At 61.9% G+C, this 13,840-nt stretch overlaps 2 protein-coding genes across 2 annotated transcripts; one reads left to right on the plus strand and one right to left on the minus strand.

Annotated features, from left to right (window-relative positions):
• The first annotated feature begins 2,770 nt into the window (after nt 1-2,770).
• Nucleotides 2,771-5,776, plus strand: LRRC3C (leucine rich repeat containing 3C). Its single transcript, XM_072356711.1, has 2 exons — nt 2,771-2,852; nt 4,616-5,776. Exon 2 carries the CDS (start codon nt 4,733-4,735, stop codon nt 5,468-5,470), a length of 738 nt encoding a protein of 245 aa, XP_072212812.1. The 5' UTR covers nt 2,771-2,852; nt 4,616-4,732; the 3' UTR covers nt 5,471-5,776.
• A 3,596-nt stretch (nt 5,777-9,372) lies between these two features.
• On the minus strand, nt 9,373-12,846 carry ZPBP2 (zona pellucida binding protein 2). The gene is made up of 8 exons (XM_072356766.1): nt 12,741-12,846; nt 12,308-12,388; nt 11,786-11,911; nt 11,200-11,361; nt 10,641-10,859; nt 10,202-10,287; nt 9,588-9,765; nt 9,373-9,473 (listed from the first exon to the last, which is right to left on the minus strand). The coding sequence occupies exons 1-8, from the start codon at nt 12,844-12,846 to the stop codon at nt 9,373-9,375; spliced, it is 1,059 nt and encodes a 352-aa protein (XP_072212867.1).
• Nucleotides 12,847-13,840: the final 994 nt, after the last annotated feature.

The following is a 13,840-nucleotide window of genomic DNA, read 5'->3' on the forward strand; positions in this document are numbered from 1 at the left end:
AGCCGTGCGGGGCAGCGCTGAGCCGTGACGGTACAACGGGGCGGCTGAGGGATCCTTCTGCCCTCCTGCCCTTTGGGGTCGGGGCTGTTCGTGCGCTGCTCCGGTGTTGGCTGATGGGTCCCCACCGCTTCTCTTCTAGCCATAATGAACGGCCCGTGATGGGTGAAGCACCCCGCGGTGTTCGGCTGTTTCAGCAGCGTCCATCGTGCGGGAGATGGAGTTAATTGGTGGCGTGGCCAAGGAAAGAAAGTGGTGCAGAGTTACACTGAGCAGCTCAGTACGCACCTACTGAACGTAGCAGTGTGTGCCTGCTGGCTGACCAGCTTTGGGATTCATTGGAGTTTTGTGTGGGAATATTGGGATATATTGGCTTCAGCTGTTGGGATTTCGGATCCCCTGCAGAACTGTTCTGTGCATTGAGGGAAGGGGTCACCTCAGCGCCTGCAGCCCTGCTATCCGTGGCTCAGTGCTCAGCAGCTCTGTGCATGCACTGCACCATGCATGGCTGCGGGCCGGGGGCTGTGGGTGCGGTGCTGCAGTGCTGGGTACCATCTGTCCCCGGCCTTTGTCAGCGCAGCCATCGCCGCTCACCACGTGCACCCCCGGCGTGCAGCCATCTGTGCAGGCTTTGTGCACGCTGAGCTGCTGCCGGGGAGCAGCGGAGGGTGCAGAACGGCGGAGCTGCTCGGCGGGGTCTTTTTCAGGCAGCTTTGGGGTTGCTCGGTGCTGAAGCCCCCCCCCATCCAGCTGCTCCCAGCGCTGAGCGCCTCGTGTGCGCCCTCGTGGGCCGGAGGATGGATCCGGCGCAGCGCTGCTGCTGGGTGGGAACCTGAGCATCCTGAGCATCACACACCAGCACCTGCCTTCCCACAGCCACAGCTTCCCCTGCCAGCTGCTCCCGGAGGATCTCGGCCTTGGGGGGACCTGGAAAACCCACCCGCAGCCTCTCGGTGCTGCAGGGATGCTGTAGCGGAGGCGGGATCCCGCGGGAGCAGCCCTGCTTTGCAGGGGAGCCACGCACACGGCAGCTCTATTTTTATCCCCTCTCCTGCCTGGCTGAGCAGCTCCCTCTGCGCGGTGACATCTAATTTAGCAGCTTCCCCACACCCCGCTGACTCTGCACGTGAGGGGGAAGCACAATGCGGCGGCTATTTTTAAACGCCCATAAATATTAATCCCACTCGGTGATGCTGCAGCAGCTCCTCTCACTGCTGGTAGGAGTGCAGGGCGGGCATCCACTCCCTGGGCTCCCCAGCCTTCATTCAACTCCCCCCTCCCAGGCAAGCCCAGCGTTTGGGGGTGGAGTGGTCCTTGGGGGGGGGGATCCGGGCCGATGCTTGGAGCAGTTCCTGTGCGGTGGGGTCCACACTCCCCTTCTGTTTGCTGGCCCCATTGCCGGCTCGATGCTGGCTCTATAGAGCCGTGGTGGCAGGGAGGAGCTGATGCTGGCTGATTTTAGCCAGCCGTGCCGCTGCAGCAATGGGAAGGGGTCTGCACAGGGCTGCGCTGCACTGCAGCCTTGAGTTTTTGGGCTCTGCATGGTGTGGGAAGGATGGAGACCCCGTGCCATTGCTGCTGGGGAGACTGGGGCTTCTCCAGCCAAGCAGGGAGAAATGAATGGGCTGAGGGCCTGGGAGCAGCCGGTGCTTCCCCAGCTTCAGTCCCTCGGTACAGGCCCGGCCCCATCCCAGCACAGCGTGGGGCTCTGCTCCCAGCCCCAGCGGTGGGGACACCGATCTGCCTCCTGCCAGCGCCGGATGGGAGCGGACCCACACGGTGCGTGCCGACCTCTGGGCCCACAGACCCGCACTGGCGGCACCGCACCGGGCCTGGCTCCAGCCGTGCTGCGCTCGGGGCGGCTGCCGTCAGGTTGTGTTCCGCTAATGGGGCCGAGACGCAGCCCAGGCGCCTCGTAAACCGTTTATCCTCCCCGAGCAGCGGGAGAGAATCAGCGCACGGTCTCACCAAGGAGAGCCGCGGATGGGGCGCGGGCGGACACCGGCGTCCTTGTTGGCGGCACGGCAAGGGCACGGCCTTCGGCCCCACGTCCCCGGAGCCCGGTGTGCCGTAGGGACGAACCCCGGGTACCGGCTGCCTGCTGGGGGCGGCCCCAGCCCGGAGCACCGGAGCCCGGTAACGGCGGCCGCTCTCCATGGTCCTGAGCCGGCTCCGGTGCCGGTCCCCTCGCCGGTCCACCGAGCCCCGGGCTGGGAGGCTCGCGGCAGGGCTGGAGACCCGCACCGGTACCCGCAGGGCTCCGCACGCCTCGCTGCCCGCCGCGGCTCGGGTTTCCCCGAGTAAGCGATGCCGGTGCCGACGGGAGGCGGCGGGCACGAGGGGGTCACGCTCCGTGGCGGAGGGGGGAGAACCGGGGGCGATTCCGCTCTCTTTGGGGAGGTGGGAAACGGGGGCAGCCCCGGGATGCGGGGAGCGGCGGGAAGGCAGAGCCCGGTTCCGGACAGCGCCCGCCAGCGCCGTTCCCACAAGGGGTCCCGGGGATCCCGAACGCTCCGTTGGTTGTGACCGCCCAGAGCCCCGAGCTTCGGGGGTCCCGGACGCTCCCGGCGGGTTTCTCCCCGTGTCCCCCCAGGAAGGAGTCCCGCGGCTCAGCCTCGACACGAACCGGGGGTGGAGAGGAGCCGGGGGCGAGGCGGGGGTGCCAGGAGCCGTGCAGCCCCCCCGGCGGGGCGGGCCGGGGGCGGGGAGCCCCGGGGAGGCCCGGCCGGTGGAGCCCGCCCACCGGCCCCGCCGCCGCCGCCGCCGCCGGCTCCGGGCCCGCCGCGCTGCGCGGGGCGCGGCCGCTCCGGCCCGGGGCGCGGGGCCGCTCCGTCGCCGCGGGGTGCGCAAGGCAGGTGAGTCCGCAGCGGGAACCCGCACCCCGGTGCTCCCCGGTACTCTCCCGCTTCGGGAGGGGCAGGGCGGGAGGCGGCGGGCGGGGTCGGGGGGGGGTCCCCGGCAGCGCCGCGCCGAGCTTCCCCCGGGGAATTACCGGGGCTTCCCTCGCCCGCAACGCCCCCGGTGCGGAGCGCAGCCGGAGCTGGAGCGGGGCCGGGGGGAACCCCGGGCATCCCCGGCTGTTCTGGGCGCACGGCGACTCCTGGTGCTCGCACAGCCCCGACGCGAGCAGCCCCGAGCCCTCCTCTGCCGTCCCCGGCGTCTCCGCGGTCGGGCAGGAGCTGCCCTCGGTGCCGTCCGTGGTCCGGAGTGCCGCGGTAGGAGCCCCCTGACCCCCCCGTGGGGTCCTCGAGAACCGCATCCCCCCGGGGGGGGTTGTTCCTCAGCTCCCGGTTCCTTCCCGGATCACCGATCCCGGCTCATTTGGATCCGTTTCAGCCGTTCCCAGCCCCGGGCTCAATCCTCGGGTTACTTCTGTCAGCCTTGGGGGGACGGTTCCCCGTCCGTGCGGCAGTGCCGGTGTGGGGCTGGCGGTGCCGGTGCCCTCCGGCTGCTCTGAGCTCTGTTCCCCTCTCCGGGCCGCCCGCAGTGGGTTCTCGGGGCCGGCTCCGTGCGGGCGCGACCTTGGGGCGTCTTGGTGCAGCTGCACCGAGTTACGGCGCCGAGCAGAGAACAGACAGAGCTGTTCCTGTGCCCCATCCCAGCCCTGGCAGCCTCCCCCCACAGCGCCAACAGCCCCCGGGATGGCTCTGGGGGGAGTTCAGGACCCCAACCCCAAAGAGCCGCTTCCACAGGTGGGGAGAAGGACATGGGACACCTCCACCCCGAGGCTGCCTGTGCTGGGCAGCACTGTGCAGGGCTGTCACAGTAGAGCTCTGCTGCCAGGCTGCCCTTTCATGCCCCTGGCACTGACTGTAGGATGCTCACAGGGTTCTTGCATCCTGCCTTGATTGTGCCGCTGCCCCTCAGCGTGGTGGGAGCTGTGCAGGGGAAGGCTGAGCAGCTCGTGCCCTCGGCCGTGGCCTTATCTGCTGCCACCACCCTGGGAACTCGCTAAGAGCTCAGCTCCTGTGAATTTCCTTTCTCTGTTTTTTGTTTCTTTCCTGCTGACGTTTTTCCCCTCCGGAATAAAGGGCTGGATGGGGACCATGGTTACGGGCTGGTGTGGGCAGCTGGCCCTGGGGCCGGCATGGCACCGTGCAGGGGACAGCACAGCCACCCGCCCGCACCAGCACCCTCCAGTCAGACACCCCATAGAAAACATGGCACGGGCCCACATCAGCCCTGGCAGCGCTGGGAAGCGGAGCCCCTGAGCCAGCATCCAGCCTCCATCGACCCCACGCTGCCGGGGAACCTGCTGGCTGCCGGCTCTCCCCTGGGCCCTGCCTGCAGCTCTCCCGGAGCTCTGCAGGATGCGCTGGCTTCAGGCAGCTCGCACTGCCGGTGACCTTGGCGGGGATCTCACCCCCGCCTCCGGCTCAGCCCGAGCCGTGGCCGTTTGTTACAGCCCAGCTGCTGCACAGGAGACGTGCGGTGGCTCAGCCCCCTCGGGAACTAATCCCGCTGCGCAGGAGCCCCGTGCGCTGCCGCTGGTGGTGGGGGGACCAGCGAGCCGTGCTGCCTGCCCCCCGTCCCCATCCCGCGGTCGGGAGCAGCGGGTGGGCGCAGTTCCCCTTGGGCACCTCAGCCTGACGCTGTGCCTTTGGTGTCCCCGTCCCAGATGTGCCTCCTGCAGCCCAGAGCAACGCGGGTGAGAGCGGAGGGGCCGGTGGCTGCGTGACGGAGCTGGTACGGCAGCACGGCAGCGGCGGAGCCCTCCGTCCTGCGCCCCACGGCCATGTGGCTGCTCGTGCAGGGCGTCCTGCTGGTATCCTGCCTGCACGCCGCCGCCTTCCCCAGGGGCTGCTACCCCTCGGAGGAGGAGGGGCTGAAGACCTTCCGCTGCAGCAACGCTCGGCTGACAGAGGTCCCCAAAGACATCCCCAACGACACCAACAAGCTCTACCTGGACTCCAACCGCATCCCTTTCCTGCCCCGCGATGCCTTCCGGGACCTGCCGCTGCTGCTGGAGCTGGACCTGTCCCACAACGCCATCGCCGCCATCGAGAGCGGGGCGTTCCGCGGGCTGGCCGACCACCTGAGCTCTCTGGACCTGTCCTCCAACAGGCTGGTGTCGCTCAGCAAAGACGTCCTCAGCAACGTGAAGGCCAAGGTGAACCTGTCCAACAACCCCTGGCTGTGTGACTGCCGCCTGCAGGAGCTGATCCGTGCCGTGGATCTGGCGGCCGGTTCCTCCGCCGGCATCGTCTGCGACTCGGCGCTGCAGGAGGAGCACGTGGGCAAAGCCTTCCTGCAAGTGATCGCCGACACGGACTTCTGCAACGTGTACAAAAAGACCACAGACATTGCCATGCTGGTCACCATGTTCGGCTGGTTCGCCATGGTGATCTCCTACCTGGTGTACTACGTCAGGCAGAACCAGGAGGACGCGCGGCGGCACCTGGAGTACCTCAAATCGCTGCCCAGCAAGCAGCGGCACTCGGAGGAGTCGTCCACCATCAGCACCGTGGTGTGAGAGGGGCTGGGGGAGGTGGGACGTCATGGCAGTCCTGGGGAGTGGTGTCCAATGGGGGCAGCGAGAGGACACAGCCGTGGTGGGGAGCGATGATGGGTTCCCAGTTCTTGGTTATAGGCAATGGGCGCAGAGCGAGAAGGGAGAACTGAGTGTGCCCCCACCACGTGGCACCGCTCCGGATGTTGGGACTTGGTATGGAACTGATTTCCTTTGTAGCCATCCCCGGGGCATGAGTGACTTTGGTGTTTTAACCCCTCCTGTTTACTCTCTGCTGCCCTGGGGATGTTCCTGGAGCCGTGGGGCAATGAGGGGTGAGGGCTGTGGGCTGCAGCCCTGTGGGGTGGATAGATGGGGATGGGGGCATGTGGTGGTGGGGGTGGCCCCAGTTCCCATCTCCTGAGCTGGAGCTGCCGCCCTGTTGCTACCCTCAGCTGGAGATGGGCACCAGGGGTGAAAATGGGATCAGAACCCCCGGGCTGTGCCCTGTGCTGAGGGCGGTGGGTGCTGATGGGGGTCTGAGGACACACGGGGTCGGTGCTTTGGGTCAGTGCACCCCACTGCGGCTCCGCTCTCTCTCAAGGACTCACGGCTGCGACCGCTCACTGTGACAGCGCTGGGATGGGGCAGAGGCGGCCGCTCCTCCGCCTCCTCCCACTCCCTGCGCCGCTGCCAGGAGCCCAAACATCCCCTTGGCCCCACATGTCCCTTTCTGACACTCTCCACTGGGCTCCTGGGGTTGGCATCAGGTTTGGGGCACGCAGGGTCCATCCACGCGGAGCCGTGGGGTGAAGGCAGCTCATGTCTGCTCCTTTGGCTCCTTTGGCTCCTGTCTCTGGTTTTGTCCTTTTTTAAACCAACTGAAGCTCAACTGCCTTAATTCACCGAGAGCACCAACCAAAGCTGCACCAACACCTCCGGCAGCGCCTGCCCAGTGCATCTGGGGCTGGCAGGGCTCGGGCCCTCTCCATCCATCCCTCCAGTGCCCGGTGCCTATGGACGGGGCTGTAGGGAGCGGTGCCCGCACCCTCCACAAGTGCCTACACCCCCAGCACAGCCCCAACGCACAAACAACCTCGGCTCAGCCCTCTGCCCCCTCCCCATAGTGGAGCACAGGGGTGGGGGGAACCGGACCGAGGGACTGAGCCCCCGGGGCACCATCTCCCGAGGAGTGTTTTGTTTAAGGGACCTTTTATGTTCTTACTTTATACGACAATAAATTGGCTTTTACTTTGGAGACTGTGGTGGTGGTGCTTCACACCAGTGCTGCTCATGTCGGGGACCCCCAGTAATATCCCTCCCAGCCATGAGGAGGGGATGAGGGTGCCCGCATCTCTGTCATGCCTGCGGGGCTCTGCTGCTGCATGGGGCTCTCAGAAACAGGACACCGCAGGTAACCCTATCTTGGCACGGAATTAATGAGCCCTGCTGGCTCAGGTCACCTCACCGTGCCCCATCCTCGTGGCTGCTGCACCGCTCCCTGCCCACCCATCCCCATCAGACCGGAGCAGGGCCGTGGTGTGACCCAGGGGTCAGGGCTGAGCCGTCCCCGTTCTCCCCGTGAGCTCACCAGCACTGCACCGAGAGGGGGTAGCAGGAGATGTGCAATCCCGGTCCTAAAGCAGAGCGACAGCTCCAGCTTGCAGGACCTCACTCATCCCCTCACCCGGCTGCCCCCGGCCCCGAGCAGATGGCAGCAGCCCCATAAGCAGATTGCAGCCCCCTCCCCACTCCTGCTGGTTTCCCCTGCGTAGCACCAGGCTGCTGGCTGGGGGTGTCCCTGGCACCCACCTTTGTGGTGCTGCCCCATGGAGCATCCCCCAGCCCCCGTCCCAATGCCCCCACCTCACTCCTGGCCTGGCTGCTATTGGGATGGGTGTAGTGGGGACTGGGATGGATTGGGATGCTGTGTTTGCAGGAGGTGCTGCATTGGATGGTGAAGCAAATCCCCTTTGGGTTTTGGCACCACCAGGTCCTGAGCCTCCCAGCGATTCGATTTAGCAGAGGGAAGGAAGGATGCCTGATAGTTTAATTTCCACAATTATACAAAATATTTATCAATAATTAGAACGGATGGCGGCAATTAAGCAGTGATGAAGGCTGACCCACACTTTGCCAGCAGCCCTCCAGCTCCGGAGGATCCTATTTGTTTCTTTTCAACACACACAAAATAAATCCATTTACTGCAGCACTGCTGCCAACAGCGACTCACGGCGATGCAAAGGGCGCATTAATCCCTCCAGGCTGCCCTTATGGGGACGGTGCAGAGAGGAGAACACGGGCAGGGTCCATGGGGGAGATGTGGGGAGGTGTGGGGGTGGTTGGGGGGGGGATTTGTGGAAAGCTTTGGGGGAGAAATGGGGGAGATTTTGGGGAGGTTTTAGGGAGGTTTGGGTAGAATCTGGGGTAGATTTGGGGTGGATTTGGAGAGGATTACGGGGAGATTTGGGCATCTCCGTTATGAGTGCATGCAGTGAGCTGGGTTCCTCACTTGGGATGCAAGGCTGAGCCAAGGGAGCTTTGTGCTGGATAGGGGTGCAAAGCTCCAAGCTGTGAATTGATTTGAGGGAATGCATCCCCATCCTACAGGCCTTTCCCCTATGGGCAGGGGGTGGGTGGGGGTGGTGAACCCTGAATGGTGCTCGGTGCCCGCCTGCTGCTTCTTCACCCAACAGCTGATGGTTGTGACATTCCTCTGCTGGCAAAGAGGAGCTCAGGGAGCAGAGCCCTTCTGCTGCGTCCCCCCGAGCGGCGTGGGGTCCATTTGGCAGCAGTGGCAGCCACCCCACGGGCCGTTCAGATGCACGCGATGTGGATTCTACGATGATTCTATCTTCTCCATCAGCACTGAATAAGTGATGATTCTGAAAAGCTCTGAGCGCCGTCTGTGCCCACACGGCCCTTCTGCTGGCCGGCTGTCAGCACGGATAAGCTGAACTGGGCAGAATCTGGTCGTTTTTTGGATGAATAACCACGGAGGGATTGCTGGGTGCTGCGGGAGAGGGAGGCGCTCTGCTGTGTGAGCTGGCACCGCACAGGGCCAGGCTGATGGTGCAGAGCTCCATGGCTGAGTGTGGGTTCAGTCCCCTGTGGTCTGAGCTGCTGCCCTGTGCATGGTGGGACCTCAGGGGCCTCTCAGCTTGCCATAGAGGGGAGCAGAAGGGGCTGGGAGCTCTCCTGTGCTCATCCTGTGCCCCCTGGGGATGTTGTGGGGCAGACAGGAGGGCGGCAGCTCTGGTGAATGGCTGATGGAGTTCTGTGCTGCGTGGGATGGGGTGGGAAGGCAGCACTTCTGGGGAGGGACTGAACCGAATCTGTTCTAATGCTGCTTAATGAGCAAAACAATCGATTGCAGATACAGCAGCTTGCCTTCCAAAGTGGACAGGAGCAAATCTCTGCTGAGCAGAGAGCTCTCCCGTTATCTCAGTGCTTTGAAAGCTCTTATCTCGGCCCGCTGCTGATCCTGCAGAGGTTACTCAAGGAACCATCCGGGTCTGCACTGGGCAGGACAAAACCTTCTGGGTGTAAAGAAAAGAGGAAAACAAAGGGAAGTGCTTTTGTGTTCCTGAATGGTGAGGATTTGGTACTTCACACCTCCCGAGTAGCTCGTGGGATCGTGGCACGCATGACCTCATCCTGCTCTTTGTCCTCAGAGCACAGTGTGGTGTTTGGGGTCACCCCCAGGGAGCAGCAGCATCTTTGTGACACACACAGATCGCTCGATCCTGAATGAACGCCCCATTTTATGCCTGAATACAGGAAATGCCGGAGGGGTGTGTGAGCGGAGGAGCTCAGCTGCTGCTCAGACTGCACGGAGAGTCCCAGGACCAGCAGCTCGGCACCAAGAAGCCATCAGAAAACCAACGATGTTTTCCCACCTCTGGTCTCTGCATTCTGTGCCACGTTCATGGGCAGGACGTGGCTCCGTACCCCACTCTACGTTGCCCCACACACAGCCTGCAGCTGCCAGAGCTATTGGGGCTGTACGTCCCAGGGCTGCACACCACTGCAAAGAGAACAGAGAACATCAACCTCCCCAAAGGCTGAATGGGAACTCGCCAGCACCGATGGCTGAGTGCCCTCTGATGGCAGTAATGGGACCCAATGGATGCCCTGTTACCGCAGCAGCCAGAGCAGCTCCGGTGGGTGATGATGTTCCTCCCAAAGCCTGGGCGGCAGCTGTCGATGGGGGTCACTGAGAAGCTGCCCTCCACGTAATGGATGGTGGGAACAGCCTGAAATTCGTGCTTCAGGGCGTACGTCTGCTTCCTGAAGAACTCCTCTATTCGATCTTTGGCCTGAAGTGCAGAAACGTGGGGAAAAGGAAGAGAAGAATCCATCGGTTTGGGGTTAAAAAAGGCTTAACGGAGGGGGAAAGCGGGGCTGGGGACAGGCAGCCCGTGGGGAAGGTGGAGGTAACCCGGCTCAGAGCTCAGCTGCTTCACGTTGCATTCTATTTACTGAATGGCACATTGAGGTTTGGGTCAGAGAACTGAAGGTCTGCAGATGGAAATGTTTGTATTCGATTCCTTACACGGCAGACGTAACCGTTCTCTGTTTTTTAAATGGATCAGTCTGAGCTTTTAAGAGCAAATTCCCATCCGGAATTGAATTAGCTGAGCTCCATCAGCTGTCAGTGGATTAATCCCAATGATTAATCCCAATCCCAGCGCTGAGGGTGACCCCACGGCAGGGCAGGGGGTTGGGGTGCAGAGGGTACAGATGGCACCGAACCTGCTGGGCTCTCAGGTTCGTGGCGTCCTCACAGTCCTGAGGAAGGCGGTCACAGAGATCTTCCCATCCCGGAGCGAAGGGATTCACTGCGGGGGGAGGGAGATGGATGGTGGTGGGTGTTCCCTGGGGAAGAACGGGGGTTTCTGTGCCGCCGGGATCGGGAGCGGGGATGTTGGGGAGCGGGGGATGAAACGGGGTTGTCCCTCAGCGTCCCCGCTGCATCGGGCTGAGCTCTCAACGGGACTCGGGGCTTTGGAGCTCCGCTCGGCTCGGTGCGCTCTGAGCGCTCCAAAGCGCGTTCTGGCTCCATCTGTGGGCTGTGAAGGGAAAGCGCAGCGGCTGAGGTGGGGAACGGCCTGGTGGGGGTGCGTGTGTGGGTGCCGGGAGTCCTCTCGTGGTGTTCAGTGCCAGAAACCATCGCTCCTCCGAGTTCTTTTACCCTGAAATGTGATGAAGAGTTCGTTCGGGGAGCCCCGGTGGGGAACCTCGAGGGAATAGCAGTTGTATGAGGGTCCCTCCACGCGGCACGTCAGGTCGGAGATGAGATTCTCCAGGATCTTTTTCAGCTCCTCCACGAACTGAACGTTGGCTGCCAGCTCACATCCCTTCACATTGAAGCGGACCGAGACCCGGTACACGTGGTTGGCTTCCATGTATGCTGCCAGGAACAGGAGGGGAGTGGAGCTCAGTTCGGTGCCCACCTTACCTTCACATCTGTGTGCTTTGTAGCTGAGATGCAGGCTGTTATTCAGACCTAAACATGTGAGTAGTTGACTCACAAAGCTGGGCTCTCCCAGCCTGCAAGGGGCTCCTCGGTTTGGAATAAACAAGGTTTTGTGTTGGAGTTACAAAGCTCTGCTCCTGAATGGTGAAACCAAGGAGGGGCAGGAGGTGAAATAAACACGGGCCCATCTATGGTGCTGTGGTATGGATGGGGGTGATGTGGAGTTGGGTGCTGGATAGCAGAGGTTGTGTGGGGTTGGGGTAACCCATCTTACCGTACACCATGAACCTGTAGGTATAGGTCACATCTACTTCTTCTTGTGCTGAGGTTTCTATGATTCTGTGGGACAGTTCACACGTGTAGGCTCCAGACATGGACTCCTGGAAGCCCATCAGCACCAGCTCCCCAGAGCCTGTGAAATTCGCATATCCTCGCCCTAGGGTGGAAGCAGAAGGGATGTGGTGGCTGGGAATACACGGAGTTCTGTGCTCTGCCCATCCGGAGCTCTCAAAGAAGAGGAGGAGACCCTTCATCCCAAGCACTTCAGAAGGAGAAAGGAAACGTGTTCTGAGGTCAGAACTGGGGGGACAAACCCGAGGGCTGTGTGATGCTTTGGCCCCGCTGTACCATTGCGGAGTGGCATCAATAGGAAGAAGGAAAATGTGATTTTTCGGGTACTCAGCCATTTGTGCTCAGCTTTTCCCCTCAGTTGTGTTGGTTTTGTGCCCCAGTTTCCCTGATTCCCACCCCCAGGGGCTGCTTCCACAGCTGAGCAGCCCTCCCTTTGAGTGCTTTGGAAACGGTGACTCAGGCAGTGGGAGAAGAGTGGAAACCCCACGTGGGTGGACTGAGCCTCTCACCTTCTAAATTCCTCCCATCTGGGCCAGTCCACGAGTACTTGGGATCTATGATTTCTTCTTGAGAAAGAGATATATCCATACACACCAGGGACGGGCTGTTGGCGAACATTTTAACATAGACGTGCTCTGCAATAGGAGTGAGGTAAAAGAAGTAAACGGTGCGGGATGTTTATGTTGAATGCAACCACAAAATACATTGGGAACACACACAATGGGAGGCCAAGCTTGAAGCAGCAAAAGGGAGCATCCCCAGGTGCTGGGTGCTGACCAAAGGCCGGACCCAGAGCAGCAGTTGAGGCACTGAGGGTCCATCTCTTGTTTAGACATCACACCTTCCCCTGCAGCACCAGAGGATGCACGCACTGCCCAGCTCACACCTTCCCATTGCTGAGTGCCATCAGGGTGGTGCTCTGCAGTGCAGCTCTGGTCGTGCCGCTGGCTGAGTGCTTATGGTACCTCACTGCCATCCCAGGAGCCTTCTGAGCCCTCACACTGTGTGTCTGTGCAGCCAGGCAGGTTTACCTGCAAGCTGAACGTTGCCATAGATCACATTCCTCGGGAAAAAGCCAACAGAAAGTTGATCTTCCTCGGGTGCCACTCTTGCTGTAGGGAAAAGAATGAGGACTATTACAGACAGGAATCCAGCTGTGCAGCTGTTTGCCTGTCCTGGCAGGATTCTGCTGCCTGTTTCCCCCCCTCCCCTCCCGAAAGGCTCAGCAGGATGGTGGTGATATGATGCCTCCATCAGGTGGGTGATGAAGCACGAGGGCTTCTGTGGGCTCAAGGCAGCCCCTCCAGCACTGTGCTGGGGGGCCGTAACCAGACCCTTCCCCACCCCATGGCTGTCACTGAGTGCTGAAGGACCTTCCCATGAGGTGCCCCCATCCATCCCTCAGTCTCTCCCACATCTCCTGTGCCCCTCTGGGAGGGTTGTGCCTTCAGCCCCCCTCGCTACCTCCACCCGGAGCGCCCTGACATGCCTCCACCACCACTGCTATGATGGCCACCATCCTCAGCAGGGCTCGTTGGGGGGAGCTCAGCCTCCCACCACTCCCTGCCATGCCAACCCTGTTCAACGGCCACTGCTGTGTGAGGCCAACGGACGGGGGGTTCTAATGGGGGGGGGGGGGGATTCCAACGGCCCTTCTTGCCCTCCTCTCACCACCACTGGGTTGCCCCACACAGGGCTTCAATGGAGGGGATCCCAACCCTACAGAGCCCTGCTGGGAGGAGGGATCCCAGCCCCACACCATCCTCCCTCGACCCGTGCTCTTGTGGTTTGCTTTGTTTTTCAATAGGAGAAAAAACAGATAACAAGAGCCTCGTTCTCATCTTATCTCCACGAAACTCGGGTGCTCCAAAGAGTGGAGTCCATTCCACGTGGCCCCAAGTCCAAGGAGCCGCCAGCTGTGGGTGTCACAGCCTGAGGAGATCGGTGGTGGTTTTTATGTGACGTGTCAACAGCATCGGGGCCACTGACAGCCAAAGGAAACCACGTGGGAAGGTGACTGGTGTGCGTGGGCACCGCTGCGTGCCGTTGTCACACGGGTGGTGGATCCCGGGGTAGAAATGGCACCTTTAATTATTATTGGTTCTTCTTTAATCTGATAAATTTGCACTTGGAGATGGGAGCTGGATGGAGGCTGTTGGCCAGCTCCGGGTGGGGTGAATGGCTGGGATCCATGGGATCCTTTGGGTGGGATCCTTGGCTCTACACCCCATGGAATCATTTGAGTTGGAGGGGGTGCAGTTGAGCTCGGCGCCCTCTGCGTGCACCTTCCTACTCTGTGCGTTAAGGAGCGAGAGGGGGGGGCTGCTCAAAATGCCCCAACAGAGCCGGGTTCACCCCACGCTGCCCCCATTCCTTGGTGAGAGGCTGCAGTCTGAGTTCTGCTGGGACTCTTCAGCCCGGATTCCGCTGTGTGTTAATGACTTGAGGGTTTGGTTATTGGAGAGCATCCGCGTCCTTTGGGTTCTACAAGGCGTGTTTGCATTGCAGTAATATCTCGCACACGATCTGACTTAGCTGGGACTGCCCGAGGGCTGCCACCGTAT

This window comes from Excalfactoria chinensis, chromosome 24 (assembly GCF_039878825.1).
Source record: "Excalfactoria chinensis isolate bCotChi1 chromosome 24, bCotChi1.hap2, whole genome shotgun sequence".
In the NCBI taxonomy this organism is placed as follows: Eukaryota; Metazoa; Chordata; class Aves; order Galliformes; family Phasianidae; genus Excalfactoria; species Excalfactoria chinensis.